This window comes from Panulirus ornatus, chromosome 63, assembly GCF_036320965.1.
Source record: "Panulirus ornatus isolate Po-2019 chromosome 63, ASM3632096v1, whole genome shotgun sequence".
In the NCBI taxonomy this organism is placed as follows: Eukaryota; Metazoa; Arthropoda; class Malacostraca; order Decapoda; family Palinuridae; genus Panulirus; species Panulirus ornatus.
Window position 1 is genome coordinate 2,915,443 of NC_092286.1, and position 24,048 is coordinate 2,939,490.

Below are 24,048 nucleotides of genomic sequence, written 5' to 3' on the forward strand. Positions count from 1 at the left end.
CCATCTGTGCACAACCAGCTGAAAAAACTTAGAAAGGAGTGGGAGGACTGAGGGAGGAGGGCGGGAGGACAGAGGTATGAGCAAATCTGTCGAGAGTGTGAGATGAGAGAAGAGGAGAGAGAGAGAGAGAGAGAGAGAGAGAGAGAGAGAGAGAGAGAGAGAGAGAGAGAGAGAGAGAGAGAGAGAGAGAGAGACAGACAGACAGACAGAGAGAGAGATGGGAAGAAGGAAGGTTGTGAAAACTGGAAAAGGGAAAGACATGGAAAATGACGACCATTGCAGTAAGGTGGGCATAATGAAGAGGAGGTTGCTGAAGGGAGGGTTGGAGGAGGAGGAGGAGGAGGAGGAGGAGGGCAAGCGAAGAAGATGACAGGAGGGGATGACGGGCAGGGTAGGGGTTGGTCACAAGGCTGGACCTGACATTATTCAGGAATTTTCAAGATGTCATTTACGCTTCACGCGAGAATTTTCCAAGGTTCCAGTCGCTCTCGACTAATGAAATTCTTAACATTTTACGTCATTCTCCCGTCCAAAATTCTTAAAAATTTCACATACGCACAAGTCCTGAAATACTTAGGATTTCAGATATGCACTGGAGCTGAAATTTTGATGGCTGCGCCAGGACGTGTGAAGTGTTTGTCGTGAGGCAGCAGCGGCCGGGGTGAGGGGCGCGCATCCTCCCTGGGCAGCGGTGGCTGGGGTGAGGGGCACTCACCCTCGGGGCGCCTACCTTCCCTCGCCTCTGATGTCACTGCTCGGTGGGTCAAGGTTCTCGAGGGGCAGGTTTACTAGGTTTACTCACTACAAGAATATCTTGTAGCTCTTACAAGGGGTTATCTTGTAGCTCTTACAAGAGGTTATCTTGTAGCTCTTACAAGAGGTTAACTTGTAGCTCTTACAAGAGGTTATCTTTCTTCCTGTCGTCTTATAACAAGGTGTTGTAAGCCATAACATCACTTCTGTATCACTTGGGATAAAACCATCTCGTCAGAATGAGATCATGCATGCTCGGCCCTGGGCACGACCTCTGAATGAAAGCATAGTGACAGTTGACGGGTTCGCTCCTCCATGAGGAAAGTCAAAGTGGTGTAGCACGACCAATGTTGTGTAATAATTTTTCTAAACCTGATGGTTAATTAAACATGTGCTGCTCATGGTGAGGGTGAGTCTTTATGGCGGATGGAATTTCAAACCAGTGTTACCATCGCTCCTTGGGCTCCTGCCCAGACCGACTGTCCTTACCAGTCGAGAAAGGCAGAACCTGCCCAGCCGGTCGCCCTCACACCAAGACATCGATACCTTCCCGCTTGTGAGACACACGATGATGATGATGATGATGATGATGATGATGATGATGATGATGATGACAGCTTCATGTTCACGTTACGAGAATTTTACTAATTTTGTGGAGACATAAGTCAGTGTTGCAAGTTCCCCTGCCTACCCCCATGCTGGGTCATCCGTAGTGAAGTGATAACGGATGTGTATGTGTATGTATGTCTCTGGCAACAGCAGTGTCTGCTAATTACCGGTCGAAGTTTAGTAAATGATGATAGATACCTAAATACAGATAGCAAGCAAGTCAGTTAGATAGATAGATAGACAAACCAGATACAAGTCAGAAAGAAGGTATGGAAGAGAGCTTGTAGCAGTACAGTCCTCGTCATTACTCGACCCTCTATCACTAGCGAGACCTCGAGGGACGTGCCATTCCTGCTGGTGCAGGTGCCGGGGCTGCTACACTAGATCCACCCAGATCCAGCTAGACACCCTGGGGCACTCTGGGACTTCCACTGGTGGCGATGCCTGGGGTTGCGACACTCCCAGACCAAGACTATATAAGACGGGCAGCCACCTGACCCTTGTATTGTGCGAGGATGAGCCGACCATGAAGGACGTGCGAGGTGTGTCTCTAGTGACGTGTCTCTCTATACTCTGCAGGTGTCTGTGACGTAGCAGTGTTTGTGCTCAGTGCATCTGCCGTCACCATGTGCCCAGATGTCAGGATATGTCTCTGTACATTGTAAACATCAGTATATCAGAAACATGATATCATTATCCGTTAACCCGTGACTGTGCACAGTTGTGTCTGATCGTCTCATATTTCTCTGTTATGTGACCCTGAAGGTAACTAGAGGAAATCTTGCATCTATCCTGACGATGGCCAACACTCGGAGCAATTTGCTCTCGCCCTGACAATGTTCTGTGTTTGTCCTGTACAAATGGGCAATGTCTCTGTTTGAGGTTGAGTCTATATATCGCAGATATTTTTGAAGATATCTCAAGGAACACAGAATACCTGGGGCACAGGCAGGAGGAAACACCCACATTTATGTTCGTTATGTCGTTATAAGTAATAACAGATCCTGTTACACCCAATGAGATCTAGCATATAAAGAACATACGTCCGTAGACAGACTACGTACATGGCAGTATCATAAATTACCGTAATTAAATGAAATGAAAGGTCACTCGGCTTGACCTGGGTCGCTCCCATGTCACATTAATAATTTGCTCGGAATTGTGTGTAGGACACTCAAGGGTCTATAGCGAATCTGTACAGAACCCGGATGTAATGTATGATTTGTGGTAAGTGTATGTGTGACCATATTATCGGGAGTGATGTACGTAATGGAAAAAGAAATGATAAACAAATTTTGCGAAGTGATAACTGTCATCAAAGGCAGTAGTGTAACCTCGGCCGTGATGGAAGTTCCGTGTTGCATTCTGGAGAGAGAAACAAGTAATTGTTTCGTGGAAAGAAACGAGAGATTCTCGTGAGGCTTTAATCTCCATAGAGAAGTGAGATATTATTTTGTGAATTATATTCATCTGACTGAGGAAGGTTAAGACAGGCAGGAAGCGCTAAAGAATTTGGCTTTAGAGGAGAGAGTTTGCCTGCAACCATCTCCACCAGAGAAACCAGCAGTCACACCGACCGCTGTGTGAGAATGAAGCTCATAATGAGGTGGTTTAGAGTATTTTTTTTTATCATTTCCGTAACAGAAATATGCAGATCCTTGACTCAAGTCCTCACAGTCGTGTAGACCCTTGACATTCGTGTACGAACAGCGTGGTATTCGTGAAGAAAGAACAACACCTCACGCTTGACATCATCATCATCATCATCATCTACTTCTTATTTCCCAGGGAAACATTTCCGTCTGATGCAGATGTTTTCATGATGAAGGTTGTTGTGTGTGTATGGCCGCGCGCCGGGTTGTGTGTGCATGGCCGCGCGCGGGGTTGTGTGTGTATGGCCGCGCGCCGGGTCGTGTTTGTGTGGCCGTGCGCCGGGTCGTGTGTGTGTGGCCGTGCGCCGGGTCGTGTGTGTGTGGCCGTACGCCGGGTTGTGTGTGTGTGGCCGCCGCCGGGTTGTGTGTGTGTGGCCGCGCGCCGAGTCGTGTGTGTGTGGCCGCGCGCCGGGTCGTGTGTGTTTGGCCGTGCGCCGGGTTGTGTGTGTATGGCCGCGCGCCGGGTTGTGTGTGTGTGACCGCGCGCGGGGTTGTGTGTGTATGGCCGCGCGCCGGGTCGTGTGTGTGTGGCCGCCGCGCCGGGTCGTGTTTGTGTGGCCGTACGCCGGGTTGTGTGTGTGTGTGGCCGTGCACCGGGTCGTGTGTGTGTGGCCGCGCGCCGGGTCGTGTGTGTGTGGCCGTACGCCGGGTTGTGTGTGTGTGGCCGCCGCCGGGTTGTGTGTGTGTGGCCGCGCGCCGAGTCGTGTGTGTGTGGCCGCGCGCCGGGTCGTGTGTGTTTGGCCGTGCGCCGGGTTGTGTGTGTATGGCCGCGCGCCGGGTTGTGTGTGTGTGACCGCGCGCGGGGTTGTGTGTGTATGGCCGCGCGCCGGGTCGTGTGTGTGTGGCCGCCGCGCCGGGTCGTGTTTGTGTGGCCGTACGCCGGGTTGTGTGTGTGTGTGGCCGTGCACCGGGTCGTGTGTGTGTGGCCGCGCGCCGAGTCATGTGTGTGTGGCCGCGCGCCGGGTCGTGTGTGTGTGGCCGCGCGCCGGGTCGTGTGTGTGTGGCCGCGCGCCGGGTCGTGTGTGTGTGTGGCCGCGCGCCGGGTCGTGTGTGTGTGGCCGCGCACCGGGTAATGACACATTTCTATTTCTGTTTCATTCATGATGACCTGAGCTCGCTCGACCACCAGACCACCTCCCGCCTCCAGTGAGGCGAAAATTCGGATTTCTTCCGTGGTCCAGCACGACTAGAGAGAGAGAGAGAGAGAGAGAGAGAGAGAGAGAGAGAGAGAGAGAGAGAGAGAGAGAGAGAGAGAGAAACCACAGACAAATCTGTGATCTGGAGAACAGTACAAACATGGAACGCTCTTGGTTCCCTTCAAGTCTCACAGCAATCATGGAGGCTCCAGTCATCCCTAATGTACACAGTGAACAATGTCTGGCTGAACTTAGTGAATCTCCTCCAAAATACAAAGATACAGCACTATTACATACAACCGCCACCCCCAAGTCTGGCGGGGTATGTAAACAAGACTCCAGAAACATGCTTCAAGAATCTTGCCCACAGCAACACAGAGCTGACACCTGCACACACTTCCGTCTTCTCTTCCGTATCATACTATCCCTTCCCTACTTCCACCTCCTCTTCCTCTCCTTTAACTACCCTATATTAAAGCAAGAAAAGAGACATATTTCCTCAAATCCCTGAGTCACTCAGCATAACGTTACATATCTGTTTTGATGTTTCTCATAGCAATGTTTCTTAAAGAACAGAGAGTGACTCATATATATATATATATATATATATATATATATATATATATATATATATATATATATATATATATATGATAAACATATATATTGGAACGAGAGACGATCATATTTATGTATCAGATGTTTCACTGCGCCTGGCTCACTACACACCTCAGCCAACAGCTATGGGAATATTGTCTGGGAAAAAGTGGTTTCAGGATGTGATGCAGAGGTCGTCCAGCCTGGTGAGGCCAGTGGCAGGTCTGACAAATGTTGTGTATTCGGTAATTTAGAATGAAATGACGGCCCCCTGCGCATATATTAATGTATGTTGAAAAAAGCTTGTAAAAATATTTGCCTAATTAAAATTCTGATTGGGAATGCGAACGTGAATTTGTATACTCGAATATTTCACTGTTAACAACATGGCCTTTACAGTCGAAAACTTACACCGTTAAGGCCTTTGCAAAATTGTTATCCATTTGTTGCAACTTATATCTACTCATCATTTGAACATTAGATATACATGGAAAAACTAAACTGATGGTTTTATACCATCGTCAGTAATATATCATCAATCAACTCCTGACGGCTCTATGTCAGCAGTGATATATCATTACTCAACTGCTTATGGTTCTATCAAAGAGTCTGGCTCTCGTCGGGGGAAAGGTGGGATAACATGCCCAACTCCCTGGGCCCAGTGCTTAGGTTCCTCACCACCGGTGGGCCGCACTAGAACACAGGGCCCGCACCTCCTGAGTTATAGGGAGGCTTAATATCAAACAACAACTATGGTTCTTTATCCTCGCAAACACAGAATTGTTTAGGTCCTGTTGGCTCTATATGCCACTGGTATATAATTCTTCAACACCTAATGGTTTCTGCGCCATCTGACGCCTCTGTCTCCCTATGTAATGTGTCTGTGGTGGTAATGCGACAACCCACTTTAAATCTTATTCTGATGGTTCAGACCACAAGCCTTGGCTCCTTTCCACCATATGTCAATACGGATGACACGTTTACTGTGATATTTCTATTTTCATCAAAGCAGAAACAATCATCAACATCATGAAGGAAAAGGATTTGTAATATTGATGTTTTTCAGTCAGTTCCAACGTAAACCATACTTGACTAATAAGAATCAAGAACATCATGTGTGTGTCTGGCGACCCGGCTCAGATAATTCCCAACATAGATTAATTCTTAAGTACGACCTAACCCCGAGAACACGACGATTTGACCTCACGAGGAAGATGTCTGATGTCATCTTACTCAGAAATTAATGGTGTTCTCACGTGGTAGATGTGTGACCTTATCAACCATCTTTCCTAATTAGTCATTAACAGAACCACAGACCTGTCTAATTTCAGAGCTCAGTCTTGCTGGTACACCTCTTTCTTCTTCCTTGGCTTGCGATCATAAGATCATATTTACAGAACATTAATTATTCATTAACATCCACTTAGTTTATTAATAGTCGCAAATAAATCAGTTTTCGTATGACTTAATTAATGCGAGCTGAGGGCTATTTGCAGTGAAGTGTGCAAACTGCAGAACGCGAAGTCTCTCCTATACGGCCAATCTCTCTCTTTATTGCCATGTAATATAAACTTTAACGACGCTTTGACTGTCCCTCGTCATGCATGCCTGATGCCTTACTGACCTGCCAGGCGCATGACGGTAGCTATTGTTAGCTGTACGCTGGAACGACCCTTGGGCAGTGGGCACGACGGTACGACTCTTCAAGGTAAGGTCAAAGACAACGCCGTAATACCCATGAATCCGACCACTACATTCACGGGTCGTACCATCATGTCCAATGGTCGTACCTTCGTGCTCAAGGGTCGTACCATCGTGCTCAAGGGTCGTACCATCATGTTCAAGGGTCTTACCTTCGTGTTCAAGGGTCGTACCATCATGTTCAAGGGCCGTGCTATCATGTTCAATGGTCGCATCATCTTGTCCAATGGTCGTATCGTCGTGTTCAAGAGTCGTTCCTCCTTGTTCAATAAATCAATATACAAAGCCAACTAACATGTGTCTTGTGTACTGTGATGAGTCCATCATGACATGTACGTCCAGCAGGACGGGAACATCTCACGTTCCCCAGCAGGAGACACAATTGTATACTGACACTAACATAGTTATAACGACCACACATACTACTCAGGTCATTAGTCTCAGCTGGTAACTTCTGCCGTGATCACTGACCTCTAACAACGCCATCCGCCACGAACACGTTCATTACATGTTTCAAGAGTGTGATTATCACGGCCAGTGTTATGTTTACATCCTGGGCTAACGTGACTAAATCCCTTGTTCCCCACAGGACACATCCTGCTGATCCTCGGGCTGGTGACCGTGGTGAGTGGCTCTCCCGCCCTCGTGCATGACTTGACAAACATCCTAAGTAAACTAGAAGACTTCATGTTAGCAGGATGACCCTGCAAGATGACTGTTGTTGCAACGAGAGGTAAGTACGTCATCACGTATAAGAAGAGGAGGTTCTAGCGAGTGTGTGGATACCACCAGACAGGAGCAAAGTAGGTTTTAAGGAAGTTGGTAACAAAGGAAACGAAACAGGGAAAATGAAGTGGACGAAGAAGACGATATAGGGATTGTAGGCAATGATGGTGACAGATGAAGGTACCAAGGTACCTCCCTCATACAACAGAGTATTGAAGGTAGAGAGAGCGATGTACCTCCCTCATACAACAGAGGGTGGCAGGTACAGTGAATCCCCCACCCCCCACCTAGACTACCCCACGAATATATTAATAACAACACCAAAATGTATTGGAAAGAACACAGGTGCATGAAGTATATCGACATGAAGGTTAGTAAGGAGAGCAAGTGGTGAAGAATTATTCCGCAGGAATTGTGAGTTCATGTGTCTTCATATATATATATATATATATATATATATATATATATATATATATATATATATATATATATATATATATATATATATACTGGCCTCAACCACACGTATAATACATAATGTTGTTATATCAGTCTCAGGAATAATCAGACCACTGCACATTTCATGATATCGTTTCATCTTGTATAAATATATTTAAAACAGTGACCACAAACTGTATGCAGCCATCATTCAAAACAATACAGTGTATTCAGTACGATCCGGATATATAAATGAACCGATCATATACCCATACAGTCCTCTAGATTATATCAATAAGAACATGTCTCTCTTTCTCCTCCGTAGGGGTCAGGTCATGAGCTACCTGAGGAAGGTCAGAGCCTCAGCCAGTCGACGCCTACCCACCACACTCTACTTCCTTTCGGTGTGGGCAAGAGAGGGCTCTCGACGCCTGCATCCAGCAGAAGATTCGGAGGAAATGTTCGCGATCGTACAGGCAGACTTGAGCCGTACGTTAAGGAGGGCATGCGGACGCAGGAACAGCTGTCCACTTCAGCTGAACTTCCACAACAGATGTTGCATGAAGGAACTACCGTTACGCTGGATCGTGAGGGGAGGTCTCGTGCTCACCCAGATCCCTATGTGGCACGACAGTCACTACTGCAGCAGAGGATCAAGACACAATTTCTCAAGGCCGCTCGGAGAAGGTTCACCTTAACACAAGGTCAGGAAGAACGAGATGAAATGAGTGGAATCGTTTCTCTGCCAAAGGGACATAACGCAACCTTGCATGATATGGATATGACGCCTGAGATTCAAAGTATGGACAGTGTCCAGGTCCAAGAAGGGAACGAGAACTTAATGTCCCAGGACTCTTCCCCACATCCTTCGCAGGAGCTGAGAGATGGCGCAGCCCCCAGCCGGTCAGTCCCCAACACCCCTGCTTCCCAGCCTCTGGGTGACATGACTGAATTTCACATAAATGGCGAAACTCAGTTAAACTTTGATGCAGGTGCTGTAAACTCTCGGGAGTCACAGACCGAAAGATTTCAGAGTCTGATTCATTCGGAGAATTCACAAACTTCTCACACGTCAAGCCTCCAGTCTGACCTGGCAAGTAGTGGTGAGGATCAGACACATCACTTCGCCACTACTGCAGGAGACGGTTCACGAGATAGTTATGATTTACAGCAGGAAGTTAGTGAGTCTGGTTACAGTATAAACTCCCAGAGTGAGAGTCATACCCTCAGACATCATGAAGGGGATACAATGGACCAGGATAAGTTTCTGGAGATTAAGAGAGATTTTGATCTATCTGTTTTACAAAATGAAAATGAGGATGACAGTTCACAGCTTCAACATTTGAAACTCTCGGGAGATGAATGGAATAATCGCAGTGTGAGTGGACGAAATCTAGGCCAAAATGTTAATCCTCGAGTTCGCCTTCAGCTGGGTCAGCAGGGTGGGAAAAGGCGACTTCGATTTCCACTTCGGAGGAGAATGTTCAGGCTTCGACGACCCAACTTGCGAAACGAACTTCTTCGCAGAAACTCACGACTAGGTCGGCGTCGTCCAAATATACGAAAAAACAACGCGAGAGAGGCCAGAGTAGGTATTGTATTCCCAAGAATGAATTTTCAACACTCAGACACGCGGGTGGACGTGTCTTCACCTCGGACCAGTCCACAGGCAAAAGAAGGACACAGGATTTCTTCCAGACGCCGATATTCAAGTGAGTCTCACCAAACAGCTAATGCAAGAATTGGAGTCAATGATGAACACGATGAGGAGTTACCTAGAAGTTCAGGTTCCATTTCTTATGATTTCAAAGAAGACGACGTTCTTGTGGATGCAGAGCGGGATGGAGGTCATCGCGTCACGGATCAGGATACAGACCTGGACCAACATCGCTCTCATGTAAACATGGAGGGGATGGGAAGAAGGCTTGAAGAACAAACTGGAGAACAAGAGATAATCAGTGACTCTGACAACGTCGGTCAGCGGGACCAGATGGAACACTCTGGCTTACGCCAGTCGTCAAGGAATCATAACTTTTCGTCTGACGACTTACAAAAGACATCCACACTGGCCTCCTCCAGAACTGATCAGCTGACCACACAGCGGCCGTCAGTCAGCAGCCTGAGAGAGACGGAATCAGACTTAGAATTTTCCTTTGGTGAGGAGGGCGACACACCCGATCTTCCTCGAAATTCATGGGGTCAACATTTCACTGACGTATCATCAGAATCCAGGACACAAAGACAACAATTCAACAGGCTCCACCATCTCTCCGCTAGACAACAAAAACAAAGGATAAATCGTAATCCGTCGGAACGACGTAAACAGAACAGTAATCAGAAACTCTTGCAACGTCGAAAAGAATTACAAAGTCAAGGTTTATCACAACATTCACAACAGCAAACTGACATTGCGAGTTTATCCCAAGACCAGCAACGAGAGTCAGACAATCAAAGCTTACTGCAGCGAGAACGCTATGAAGGAGACTCTCAGAATTTACCAGAACAGCATGAGTCACAGAGTCATCACCACCCGTCATCACGACCACAACTGAACACCGCTGGAGGCTTCTTGCGGCACTTCCCACCACAGCTGGGCTACGACCGCCAAGCCAACCCCGACCAGAGAAACATACCGGAGAGTGATTATGTACTCGAGTCTCACTTCAGACCTACGCAACTGAGGGACGCTATAGACCCAGAGAAGACAACTGAAAAGAACTTCCCCAACTTACCCCAGTTAGGCGAAGGCAGCAGCACCTTTACGAGGCAAAGTCCCCAGTCCTTTCGTACACTTGACCATGACAACACAGGAAGCGTTCCAGATAATCCAAGTGTTGGAAGTTCTGCTTCTGAAATTACTCATAAGCAACAGAAATCACGTATTCAGAAACTTGAAACACCGAAAGGAGAAGAAAGAGGGTTGAGTGCAAGTAGTCTGATGTCTCAGGACCAGAGTCAGATCGACCGGTGGCACCAGGATGGCTCTGGGTTCAGTATACGTGAGGGTGACCACAGACAAAGATCCTCCAGCACCTTAGAGCAACCGGCCACTCAAGATCATGATCACGCAGGCCTGCAGCGGTCATCGACATATGAACCTGGAAGACTAACACCCGAGGCCTCTGTAGGGTACAGGGACGCCGGGGAACCAGCTGCAGTCTCCTCCACTGAGGATTTTGACTCCTCGGCAGAGACTACCACCTCCCATCACGCCCGTTATGACCAGCAGTCACAATCCTCTGCTGGCAGGAGGGAAGGTTTCTTCGGCAATAATCGTCAGTTATTTCTAAATCAATTTACGGAAAATTTGCATCACCGGTCGTCTGAAAACCAAAAGCCAAGTGGAACTTTAGTCAGCAACACCAATCGTGGGGTTACTTCAAACACTGCCTCGTCAGTACAGAGAACCAATGTTAACAACTTCGGCGCCGATGTTATTGATGTGGAACCTAAACGATCGAATCAAAGAATTAATTTCCCTCAAAGTAATTTCCACTCAGCTGATACTAACATTAACACAGGAATTTCCCAAAACTTTGCATCAAGCGGCAACAAAGAAGCGAATGATGTGGCAGACATCCACCGCTTGGGTTTTGTAGGTATTGGCAACGGTAATGAGTCATCATATTATGCTCATCCATCTGATTCAGAGATCAAGATTGTTGGTCAGGGACCAGTTATCACGAGCGATCTCAGTTACGCTAGTGAGTCCAGGCCAGTTATCACGAGCGATCTCAGTTACGCTAGTGAGTCCAGGCCAGTTAGTGTGGGGAGCACTCTCGCTCTTAGTCACACAAGAAGTGGATCGTACCAAGACGAGCAGAATCTGCGTCAGAATTTTGATTCGTCAGACCTCGGAGTGAGCCAGGGCGCTGAGCAAGAGTCGAGAAACATTGCAAGTCAATTACCCTATCAGAGGGGAAGTCAACAGTCGAATATAAGAACTGGACAAGTTTCCGCGGAAACCAGAGGCGAAGAGATAAGTTCCAACAGATACCTGGGTTCAACTCTCGTAGGTGACCGGGTCAGAAGTCTCACAGGCCAAGGATTGAGCCTCGGGAGGAGCCAGAACTCAAGGTACGCAGGTGAAGGGTCAGTTTCCAGAGCAGATTATGGTTCAGAGATCCAGGCACATCAGAATGCTAGGTTGAGGATCCATCAAGTCCCAGGATCTTCGGGAGGACGAACGTCTCAACTTGACGTCAGAAAAAATCTTAGAGAAGCAGCAGGCCACAGTGACGGAAACAACAGAGATGAAATGAATGAAGAAAAGAGGTTTGACGTTTGGGGATCTCATCTACACCAAGTTAGACATAATCTTTCAGATAATCCCACCCGTCCAAAATATTCAGATGATGACGAGTCGTTACACCAGGATAATAGTTCTGAGAGACGCCAACACCAGCGTCCACATATCAAGGTTATTCAGCGCAGTGGCACTCAGCATAGTGACGTAGTGCGCGGCTTGGATGATGTAGAAGTTGTCAGAAATGAGACGTTCCTCCATGACGCGCATGGCCTCCCTGGTGACGCACGGCTGTCTTTGTCAAAGATGAAGTTAACGTCTGAAGTCAGTTCACCAGAGACGTCGCCTTCCTCGTCATCATCACGTGGACGTACACAAGCCGGTCGTGGGAGTCTTCTTCGAGAATTGTCTGGGAAACCTGCAGACAGCCACAGGAACTACTATCTCCAAGGCCTATCTGGAAGACCCACTAACTCCCACGGTCAGCCAGCTTTCTCCTTCCAGAGACGGCCAGAGGTTGCCTCTACCTTTGTCGAAAGTTTCCAGCAGAATGACGGGGATCGCTTCACTGACGTTGCTCCAGGGTTTAGGTCTTCCAGCAGAGTAAGCACCTCCTCGATATCCGGACCTGGAAGTAATTCTAAAAGGGTTTCCTCGTCTCTTTATTCTCCTGAGAGAACTCCTGGATCTCAGACTATTGGTGTGGGTGGGTTCGCGGCTTCAGCAAAATGGACGAAAGGTAATATCCCCGTCGAGCTGCCGGAGTCGAAGTTCCGTCAGTCAGAACCAGCAGGCGAAGATCAGGGCCACCAGGTAGCCAGTCTTCAGGGGTCATATCGGTCCTCAAGAAGAAGAGGTACGCGCAAGTTCGTGGACACCTTGAGTGGGGTACAACACAAGAACGTGAAGGATGGGATGCTACTGAGGTCACTGGCAGCCATGTTACGTGGTGAGGATTACCTCGACCATCGGACAACCAACAGGGACCTGCACACGCCCTCATCACAGTCCAAACTCACGCACATTCCTGAGACTGGTCAGTGCTCAAACTTTATATTCTTTGCCTCTCTTTCCTCTCACCTTCCACATCTTTTTCCCCTTTCCTTTCCTTTCCTTGCCTTCCTACCTCGTTAAGTATCTACTTGTTCATCTGTCATCCCTCGTAACTAATCTCATCATTGTGAGATGATTATCATGACTTCTAATTCCATTATAACGGCATCACTATTTTCACCTATTTGCCACAGCGCCTTGATATAACGCTCTTGTCTCCATCACCACCATATATATCTACCTCCATGTCTACCATATATATCTACCTCCATATCTACCATATATATCTACCTCCACATCTACCATATATATCTACCTCCATATCTACCATATATACCCGTCGTGCCATCGTTAGCTCCTTCGCTATCATGTATACCTGTCATGACCCATCTAATTCTCTCTCTGCCATATATGTACACCTGTCATACTCCTTCTCCCTACTGCCCTTACTTTACTATACTCTCGTCTTTCTCGTTAGTCTTGGTCATGCTACCTGCATGGTGACGGCGGCAGCTCTGGTCATCTCTCCTCCTCTGGACAGTTATTTCCCCAGCTTTTTGAATAACTTGAACCACTAGCAGGTAATGTGGCGTGCCCTTCAACTTAGCAATCGAAACTTCCCCTCTCTCTTACTACCTGAAGGCATGTGTGTGTGTGTGTCTGTGTATGTGTGTGTGTGTGTGTCTGTGTGTGTGTGTGTGTGTGTTAGCACAGTTTTCCATATGTGGTGCTCCACCTCATAACCTTACATTTTCATCCTATGGCTTTAGAATTTTCCGAAGCATCTCGCACATACCTCATCTTTGCTTAGCCTGTTCCACGAATCCACAACTCTGTTGCTGTAGGAAACGTTTCTTCACGTCCTTCTGTGCACTTTTCTTGCGCAGCTCACAATCACACGTTCTCTTGTTTTAGATTCTTCTTTGGCTTCAAAGAACTGTTCTATGTCAACGTCGTCATGGCCTTCTAAGAATCTATGTAAAGTTATCATGTCTCCCCTTACTCTCCTTCCTTAGGAACTGGGGAGATCAAAAGCTTCCCTTCATTTGTCGTAATTATTCTATCCAGTTCCGATACCAACCTTGTGACGTTCCTTTGGACTCTCTTCAGCTGTTCATGTAACTCTTCCAGCGTCTTCCTAGCGATCCTTACTACGTGGTTCCCAAGGGAGGCAGTATGTGCAGAGAGAGGAAGACGAAGTGGCTGAAGAGAACAGAAAATAATTCCGATGAAAAAGGAAAGGGTGTGTGTTGCTGGAGAAGGTGCATACCAGGGGTGAGAAAGGAGAAGAAAACAAGGAAGAGGTTAAGATGAGGCAAGAGGATAGAATGAGGCACTACTGTGCTGGGGAAATATCATGCATGAAGGCAGCTCAAGGTACGAATGCATGGAGAAGACTGCATGATATATCCTACTTGGTCGTGGAATCCTCGTGTCTGTACCAGAGACAGATGGAGAACCATGGCATAGCGGGTGAGGTGGTGGCAGGAACCTCTCTGCACCCTCACACTTTATCACACGAGAGTTCAGATACTTTTTCTGAGGCTTGACGACCAAACGTCACAGTTCGTGACAATTTGACCTTGGCGTGACCTGGCATTTGGTCGCAGTGCAGTTGGATGAACCCAGCAAACTGTGTTTGTGTTTATTCAGTAACTCTCCACAAACTAGCATGTCGCTCGTCAACTTGTCAAAATGTAGAAATGTTATGTCGCTCAGAAAGTTACCATAAATTTTTTCACCCGATTTTTTACTATTTCTTTTTTTAATTCATCTCACTTTAACGGAAATGATTGTAGTGAAAGTACCGGGAGATAGAGATAGAGAGAGAGAGAGAGAGAGAGAGAGAGAGAGAGAGAGAGAGAGAGAGAGAGCAGGTATATCTTGCCTTTTATTCCTAACTCTCACTATCTTCCTCATCATCCCTCACCTTCTAGCTACCCGCACCCTCCTTCTTTCTTTTACTTTAACGACTCCCTCACCAGTCACGCTCCCCTTCCCTTCCTCACTTTCCCAGCCCTCTTACCACTCCCATTCCCTTCTATCCCCCACTTTCCTTGCCCCTTCATCAACCCCATCTCCCCTCCCCTCCCTAACTTTCCCTCCCCTTCACCATCCTCATTCCCCTTCCCCTCCCTTTCTCTCCCGCCGCCCCCCTCCCCCTCTCACCATGGCTCTCACCTCTCACTTCCTCGGCAGGGTTCCGGTGCGCGGGTCGGGTTCCTGGTTACTACGCTGACACACACGGGGAGGCTGTGTGTCGCATCTTCCACTTTTGCGGCTCCAACGGCTCAAGAATCAGCTACCGCTGCCCTGCAGGTCAGCCACTCACCCCTGTGTGTGTGTGTGTGTGTGTGTGTGTGTGTGTGTGTATAAGTGTGTGTGCGTGTAAAACCATTCAGATACTGAACATACAAGTTCCATCCATAGTTAGACTGACGCTTGGTAGTGATGTTTCGATGATTTTACAATTACCTGTGAAAGTGGTGACCTAATGATACCTGTTAACCTTGTCTCTTCATGACCTGCAACCTGGTGACCTGACGACTTGTATGCAACTGTTAACCTGGTGAACGTGGTGAACTTGTGACCAGATGATTTGGATACCTGATGACCTGATGACCTAATGACTTGCACATACCTGATGACCTGGTGACCTAGTGACTTGCATATACCTGATGATCTTCTGACCTGATGACCTGTATATACCTCATGACCTGGTGACCTAGTGACTTGCATATACCTGATGACCTGGTGACCTGATGACTTATATATACCTGATGACTTGTATATACCTAATGACCTGGTGACCTGATGACTTGTATATACCTGATGACCTGGTGACCTGATGACTTGTATATACCTGATGACCTGGTGACCTGATGACTTGTATATACCTGATGACCTGGTGACCTGATGACTTGTATATACTTAATGACCTGGTGACCTGATGACTTGTATATACCTGATGACCTGGTGACCTGATGACTTGTATATACCTAATGACCTGGTGACCTGATGACTTGTATATACCTAATGGCCTGGTGACCTGATGACTTGTATATACCTGATGACCTGGTGACCTGATGACTTGTATATACCTAATGACCTGGTGACCTGATGACTTGTATATACCTAATGACCTGGTGACCTGATGACTTGTATATACCTGATGACCTGGTGACCTGATGACTTGTATATACCTAATGACCTGGTGACCTGATGACTTGTATATACCTAATGACCTGGTGACCTGATGACTTGTATATACCTAATGACCTGGTGACCTGATGACTTGTATATACCTGATGACCTGGTGACCTGATGACTTGTATATACCTAATGACCTGGTGACCTGATGACTTGTATATACCTAATGACCTGGTGACCTGATGACTTGTATATACCTAATGACCTGGTGACCTGATGACTTGTATATACCTAATGACCTGGTGACCTGATGACTTGTGTATACCTAATGACCTGGTGACCTGGTGACCTGATGATTTGTATATACCTAATGACCTGGTGACCTGATGACTTGTATATACCTAATAACCTGGTGACCTGATGACTTGTATATACCTGATGACCTGGTGACCTGATGACTTGTATATATCTGATGACCTGGTGACCTGATGACTTGTATATACCTGATGACCTGGTGACCTGATGACTTGTATATACCTGATGACCTGGTCACCTGATGACTTGTATATACCTGATGATTTTGTGACATGTAGCTTAAAGTCGAGTTCCTCTCCAGCTCATGAAAGGTTTTGTCACATTTCTGTGAGGGTAAGTTTAAGTTTCATTGCACGACCCCGTGCGGCTTTACATCTAACCACGTGTGATGTCTGGACAGGGACGGTATTCAACCAGAAGCTGCTGGTGTGTGACCACGTGTTCCGTGTGGAGTGCAGCCGCTCCTCCAACTTCTACCACGTCAACGAGGGGCTTTATGGGGTCGACCCTGGCCTGCCGGCCACTGACGTCCCCAGGGAGTTCAAGAACTTCAAGAGAAGTAGGCAGACCTTCTCCAGCCAGTCACTGACGTCTGCTGGTCCCTCAGACCTGCGTTAGAAGAGAACAGACTTCACCGGCTGGTCAATGATGACCAAAGGACCTGCAGGACCTTCATCAGGAGAGATCAGACCCTCACCAGTTGCTATGGGAGTGTTGTAGGATCATGAGACTCTGCCAGGCGTTGTTAGAATGGCTTCCAGGACCCCGAGACTTCCACTGGTTGTTGTAAAAGATCTTCAGGATTGTCAGACTCCCAACAGTCGTTGAAAATGTTTCCATGGACCTCAGAGCTTCAGCAGCCGCCAGATAACATCACTAGTGATCTCACATCCTTATAAACGTTTACAGTTCTTTACAATAACCAGACCTCATACAAGGTTTGGATATCTCTGGAGCCTTTGGATCTCCGTTACTGCCTGGTGGAGTTTTCGGGGCACGCACGCGGCTATTTGCTACTTCTGGTGATCATTAGGATGTCCAGGATGTCACCAACAGCTAAACGCATGTCTCAGGGCTCCATAAGTGCAGTTTCAGGGATCCCTGACACTCGCAAGTATCAGGGCTTCATGACATTTGCAAGTCTCAGGGATTTCTAGCACTCACAAGTCTCAGTGCTCCCTGGTACTCACAAGTCGATCTTGTAGGTCTTAAGGACCAGAAGTCCTCCACAAATCATTTCCAGAGGTCTTGTGATACTTAAGACTTTCCCACTGACTGGAAGAGGTCTTAAAGGTTCCCATATTCATCAGATTCAGGAAACGATCATTCTTTGTCGACTGAAGAAGTTGAGCATTTCTCAGGGACAGCGAAAGACAGCTTGCATTCACAGCAATATTTAACTTGTATAATAATATGTGGTCTGATATAATGACTTAAATGTTCATGAGCTAAAACACTTCATCTACCATGCTTCCAGTCACTAACACATCCACTCCAAGGTATCAAAACTTCCTCTATGTTCTCATCGGTCAAACTCACGCATAACTATCCTGTCTCATTCCACTGCTAAACCCAGTTACTTTGTTTTCAGCCACATTTGATCTCATCTTTCTCCCCTCACACTCTCTCCCAAACTCAGAAACCGGCCACTGCATTTTCTCACTCACATCGCCCACCAGCGCCGTCCATCAGCTAAGAGTAACAAACTCACCTCTCAGGCTCCCCATCCTGAACAGACTGAAGACCTGACCCACACTCCCCCCCAAAAAAAAAAAAAATGTTGAAAATAAAAAACTCTCATTTACCTTCCTCAACACCAGATTTATAAATAGATCAAACAGCCATGGCGGCATCACATACCCTCACCACAGACCCACCTTAACCTGGAATATCTCTCCCTTCTCTCTTTCTACTCTCACACACGCCTTACTCTGTTGATAAAGATTCGTAACTGCCACTACTTTTGCTTCCGGACCATATGTTCATAACACCTTCCACTTACCATCTCCATCCATAAATGCCATATGGAAATCCCTCTGTATCTTTATTTCACACACACACACACACACACACACACACACACACACACACACACACACACGTGGAAGGCGTCAGGCATTACTTACTAATGAAGAAGGAAGTAATAACATTACTCGTATGGTAGAATGTTCTCAAGCACGTGCGTAATGATCACTTCAGCTTTGCATGAGCGCGGTAGGAATGGCCTTACAGCTACGTTGAAGAAGTATTGGAAGTGGATGCGGATCACAAGGTACAGACGTACTAGGGGATCACAAGGTACAGACGTACTAGGGGATCACAAGGTACAGAGGTACCAGGGGATCACAAGGTACAGACGTACTAGGGGATCACAAGGTACAGAGGTACCAGGGGATCACAAGGTACAGAGGTACCAGGGGATCACAAGGTACAGAGGTACCAGGGGATCACAAGGTACAGAAGTACCAGGGGATCACAAGGTACAGAGGTACCAGGGGATCACAAGGTACAGAAGTACCAGGGGATCACAAGGTACAGAGGTACCAGGGGATCACAAGGTACAGAGGTACCAGGGGATCACAAGGTACAGAGGTACCAGGGGATCACAAGGTACAGAGGTACCAGGGGATCACAAGGTACAGAAGTACCAGGGGATCACAAGGTACAGAGGTACCAGGGGATCACAAGGTACAGAGGTACCAGGGGATCACAAGGTACAGAGGTACCAGGGGATCACAAGGTACAGAAGTACCAGGGGATCACAAGGTACAGAAGTACCAGGGGATCACAAGGTACAGAGGTACCAGGGGATCACAAGGTACAGAAGTACCAGGGGATCACAAGGTACAGAGGTAGCAGGGGATCACAAGGTACAGAAGTACCAGGGGATCACAAGGTACAGAAGTACCAGGGGATCACAAGGTACAGAGGTACCAGGGTGACTGTCATTAGGAGTTATGAGATCTTCAGTTTCAAATAGATGTTAAGGAATACGAACGATATTTGTTGACACAGTTGAGGAAAATTGGTATGTTAAGGAGGAGGAGGAGGAGGAGGAGGAGGAGGAATCATGGAGGTTGTTGAGTGGAAATGAAGCGAAGGTGATAGCGGAGGAGAAGCAAGTAGTCATTGTCGTGGAGAAAGTGAGGAAAATTAGTAGCGAAGTTGAACAACGAAATTATCAGAGACATTGTAGAGAAAATGGATAAGAAAATTCAGGAGAGAATTGAACGTGTTAGTCGTATTAAGGAATGAGGAGGAATGGCTCAAGAGACGTATGATGCGACATATCAGGGAAGCTTGACACGGAGTTTGAAAATGAACGCAGGCAACAGATCATAACGAATACGAAATTCAATGAGGAATGTGGTAGACAGGAAGTTATGTGATAATGAGTTGGAGGAGGAAGAGATGAAAGAGGAGGGAGAACAGATTGAGAAAGAACCTGTAACAAGAATAACACTGAGGTGTCACGTCAGTTACACTGTGACAGGGACAGCACGGAGCGTTGTTATCTACTGGAAAACTATGACGTGGAAAAGTAGAAGAGGTTATATGTACTGTGTTTTGTATGTTACATGAGTAATGTTAAGATGTGTGGAATGTTACATGAGTAATGTTAAGATGTGTGGAAGTCAGTTATTTCTTGATGGAAGATGTGAAAAAAGTAAAGTGATTAGTTATGAGGATTTAGAAGATCCCAAAGTACACAGACTTAGTGCACTAGCTGAGTACCCTGGCTTATGAGGATCAGCTTGTAAATAAGAACAAAGATAATCCAAAAATGTCTCGTAATTCTATGAGAGAGAAACGGAACGTATGAAAACAGTTGTTGACAACGCTAGCAGCTGATGGCGGGCAGGTAGGGGGTAGTATTAGTGATCAATGAGGACCAGATCTTTAATCACGGTGGACAGATGACGGTATGGAATCTGCAGAGGTGAGTGGTGACCTGACTGCATATCTTTATTGAAGATGATATTGTCCAAGTGTGGAAATAACTGGATAAGAGTAAATCCCCCGAGCCAGAGAGAACCTGTCCATGAGCAGTGCACGAGTGGACCACAGAGTGAGTTTGTTGGTCATAATCAAACAGTGAACAGCAGTGAAAGTCATCCTGAGGGATCAGACGTGAGCAGATATTGTTGCAAAACATAGCGAAGAAAATCCAGATGACCGTTTCAGTTTTACACCGGTGTGACTGGCTGACATAACATGTAAGATGATGGAAAAGTTATTCGGAGAAATGTGTTACAAAATGTTTACATACATGTTTGTCCAGGAACTGGCAGCTCCCACTGAGAGGTGGAATATTATATGATATCATCATGATAATTTCTAGGAAAGAGTCATCAAAATAATTGATTGAACAGAGAGGCGGATGAACTGTATTCATTTGGCTCGTGATAACCACATCCAGTACGGTGGCTCGTGATAACCACATCCAGTACGGTGGCTCGTGATAACCACATCCAGTACGGTGGCTCGTGATAAGGTATTAGTAAGAAGGAGAACTAAGTATGACGCCACTGGGAAGTGAAAAGACGGTTCAGGGATGATCTAAGTGGAACACTGATGAGGCTAGTAGTGACGACTGCTGGTGATCGTGAGAAACACAGTATGAGACATTGATCAGAGCTCATCCCGTGTATGTAAACCTAACAGTACACACACACACACACACACACACACACACACACACACACACACACACACACACACACACACATACACACGAACACATCTTGATGATCATCGTATCTAAGTTTGACAGGAAACTACGTTATATTACCAGACTGTTACAGTCAGCGGATAGAACATCCTGCCAGCATGGCCAGCTACTGTTCTGAACACGGTGATCCAGGCACTGTATTGAGCACGGTGGACCAGCCAATGTAATGAGCACGCCGGGTCAGTAATGTGCTGAGCACAGTGCAAAATACTAAAATAAAATATTCATATAAGTCTCATCTGCATTTTGATATCAATCATCTTGTCTGTCGATTATTTTGATATTAATCAACTTGTCTCGAATATTGTGATGACTTGTTAATGTATGACTTCTGGCTGGTGTTGACCTGACGGTAAGACGCGATGACTGGCTGACAGACGACAGCTGGTGATGCCACGCAGGTCATGAAACTCGCCAGCGTTGATAATGTGGAGGAGGACTTGGTATGGTACACCACCCTAGCTGGGGGGGTTGATGTGGTGTCCTGCCTGGGAACTTGCCTCGGTGCTCTGGCTGAGGAGGTGTTGGGGAGCCACTCTCGTAACCTGGCAGCGCCCGCCCACACCCTGACAATACCCATCTCAACAATCTATGAATTTCAGAGAGGAAGTTCCTCTCCTGAAACTTGAATAAGTTGTCAGGGCCAACGTCATCTTGAGCAAAACTTGTTGACCGCCAGAGTCATCCACATTGTGGACACTGGCGTTTATGATATTACGTCGAGAGCGACGCTGTGATGATCAGCCTACGTCCTCTCATACCGACATGTCGGTCTGGAAGACTCAGTCTGTCTAAGACGATAAAGAAGATGAGTTAATTCTAATCACTTTCGACTTTCCTCGTTCCCTGGTCTGTCCTGGGAAGTGTTGCCACTCCGGAGCAGGGGACGACCACTCACACTGCCAGAAAAATAACCTTGAGCTCTTAGTGTTCCATTACTGCAATCAAGTTCGTCCTCACGACGCTAACTGGGGTCCCCAAAGCCCTTACTGCAGTCCCCGAGGCCCTGATTGCAACTCCCGGTGACTTGATTGCGGTCCCTGAGGCCCTAAATGAAGTTCCGAAGGCCCTAATTGCAGTTATTAAGGTCATAACTGCAGCCCTTAAGCCCTGAGTGCAAATCGTAACGCCCTGCAGGAGAACTAGTCAGCGTGAAACATAAACATGTTAAACACCCGAGGAAGAGACCATCTGGATGTGGGTCACCACAGACATACTGGGATACTGACGTTGATGATGCTGGGGTGGCTGATGTCCCACCAGCTGCCGTACACTGACACTGTGTTTGGTTATGTGCATCATGAAGTGTGGAGATGATGCAGAGATGAATATGACGGGAAGATGAGCCTGTAGTGACTCATCTGCAGATTTCATCTCGTGAAAGTTTAAACAGATGTCATGTTTACTGAGCTCACATGCAGTGTATACAGCACCACAGTTTGCAGACTAGACACATTATAGCACGAGCTTTCATCAAGATAAGAAGCGATAAAGAGAACGGGAGCTGGTGAAAAACACACACAAAAAGGAAAACACTTCGAGGAAACCCACTACAAGCAAACACATACTGCACTCCATCGTGAATATATTTTGTGAATGAAAAGCAAACGCGTTGCGAACATTTGTTGCTTAAAATAAATGTTTATGTATCACTGCTCATGCATGTCATGCAGAGTACAGAATTATTCTGTTACATGTTGAATGTCAGCTACAGGTACAGTAAGTGTGGTTCCTGCTGTTTGCTGTACTTTAGATTGCCACTGCAAACGTCCCCGAGATTCTCCTCTGTATTTTCACCATATCAGATTGTGGATTTCTGATCATTTTGTAGTAATGTTAAGCATTCTTGCCTCATAGCTTTGCATCAGCCAACCTCGATTATCATTTGCCACTTGTCTGACCACTTTCTGAATATTTCAGTATCTCTTTGCATTATTTCGCAGTCATGGTCGTGTATGGCTGCCTTCCTACGTTTGTGTGGCCTGCAGGTCCTGAGACCTTGGGTTTGAGGTTCATCTCTCATTCGTTATGTAGATCATGAAGGGAATGGATCAAGACCTGAGTCACCCCAGCCTTCAACCAGGCGCATTATATCGATGAGCCAGTCCTCCCTCCACACACCCACCCACACAGCTTGTCTTCCATGATTTTAGTTTATAAAGTAACCTATTGTGTACTACTGTACCGGAAGCCTTTTGAAAATCTGGAGAGAGAGAGAGAGAGAGAGAGAGAGAGAGAGAGAGAGAGAGAGAGAGAGAGAGAGAGAGAGAGAGAGAGAGAGAGAGAGAGAGAGAGAATGGAAGAAAGGTTAAGGCACAGGGAGGGGCTGGAGGAGGTAAGGGAGGGGCTGGAGGGGTGAGGAAGGGACTGGAGGAGGTAAGGGAGGGACTGGAGTGGTATGGTAGGGGTGAGGGGGGACCGGATGGGTGAGGGGGAGGGGGGAGGGGGAGGGGTCACCACTTGCTGAGGGGCTGGGGCGGTGATGGCGGTCTTCAGGAAGGATTTACGAAAAATGGAATTCTGGAGTGAAGGATTTGCTGAAGGCCAGAGCTGTTGAGGTGATCTAGTCTGGAAGGAGAAAATCTCTTGACGAAGTTATGCTCAAAATGTAAACTGTGCTCGGGCTGTCTCTACGTATCCCTCTGCCACAAGTATATAATTCTACCTAGACAAAATATCTTGAGAAAAACTCTTGAGATTAACTTTACTGAGAATCCATCCTCTGCGGAGGGTTGGCTGAGGGTGGGAAGGGTGACGGGCTAGGGCGGGGCCTGTGACATGGGCTTACTCTGGTGGTGGCCAGACCCACTTCTGGGGTTCTACTGTAAGCACTGGGAACACTGGAGAGGATCAGTGTTAGTTAGTGGTGGCCATGAACCCTGGCAGCGAGGACCCACTGCGTCAGAAAAGATTAGATGTTAAGGAAATTATATATATATA

General features: G+C 46.9%; 1 protein-coding gene across 1 annotated transcript; it reads left to right on the forward strand.

Annotated features, from left to right (window-relative positions):
- The first annotated feature begins 1,885 nt into the window (after positions 1-1,885).
- LOC139745898 (uncharacterized) lies at positions 1,886-18,795 on the forward strand. Its single transcript, XM_071656559.1, has 5 exons — positions 1,886-1,904; positions 7,038-7,072; positions 7,938-12,894; positions 15,111-15,230; positions 16,777-18,795. The coding sequence occupies exons 1-5, from the start codon at positions 1,889-1,891 to the stop codon at positions 16,992-16,994; spliced, it is 5,346 nt and encodes a 1,781-aa protein (XP_071512660.1). The 5' UTR covers positions 1,886-1,888; the 3' UTR covers positions 16,995-18,795.
- Positions 18,796-24,048: the final 5,253 nt, after the last annotated feature.

What these genes read in the sequence shown, in the direction of transcription:
- LOC139745898 (XM_071656559.1), top strand. An exon ending in TCCTCGGGCTGGTGACCGTG is followed by an intron (nt 7,073 to 7,937) that starts GTGAGTGGCTCT and finishes TCTCCTCCGTAG; the next exon opens with GGGTCAGGTCATGAGCTACC. An exon ending in CAGCTACCGCTGCCCTGCAG is followed by an intron (nt 15,231 to 16,776) that starts GTCAGCCACTCA and finishes ATGTCTGGACAG; the next exon opens with GGACGGTATTCAACCAGAAG.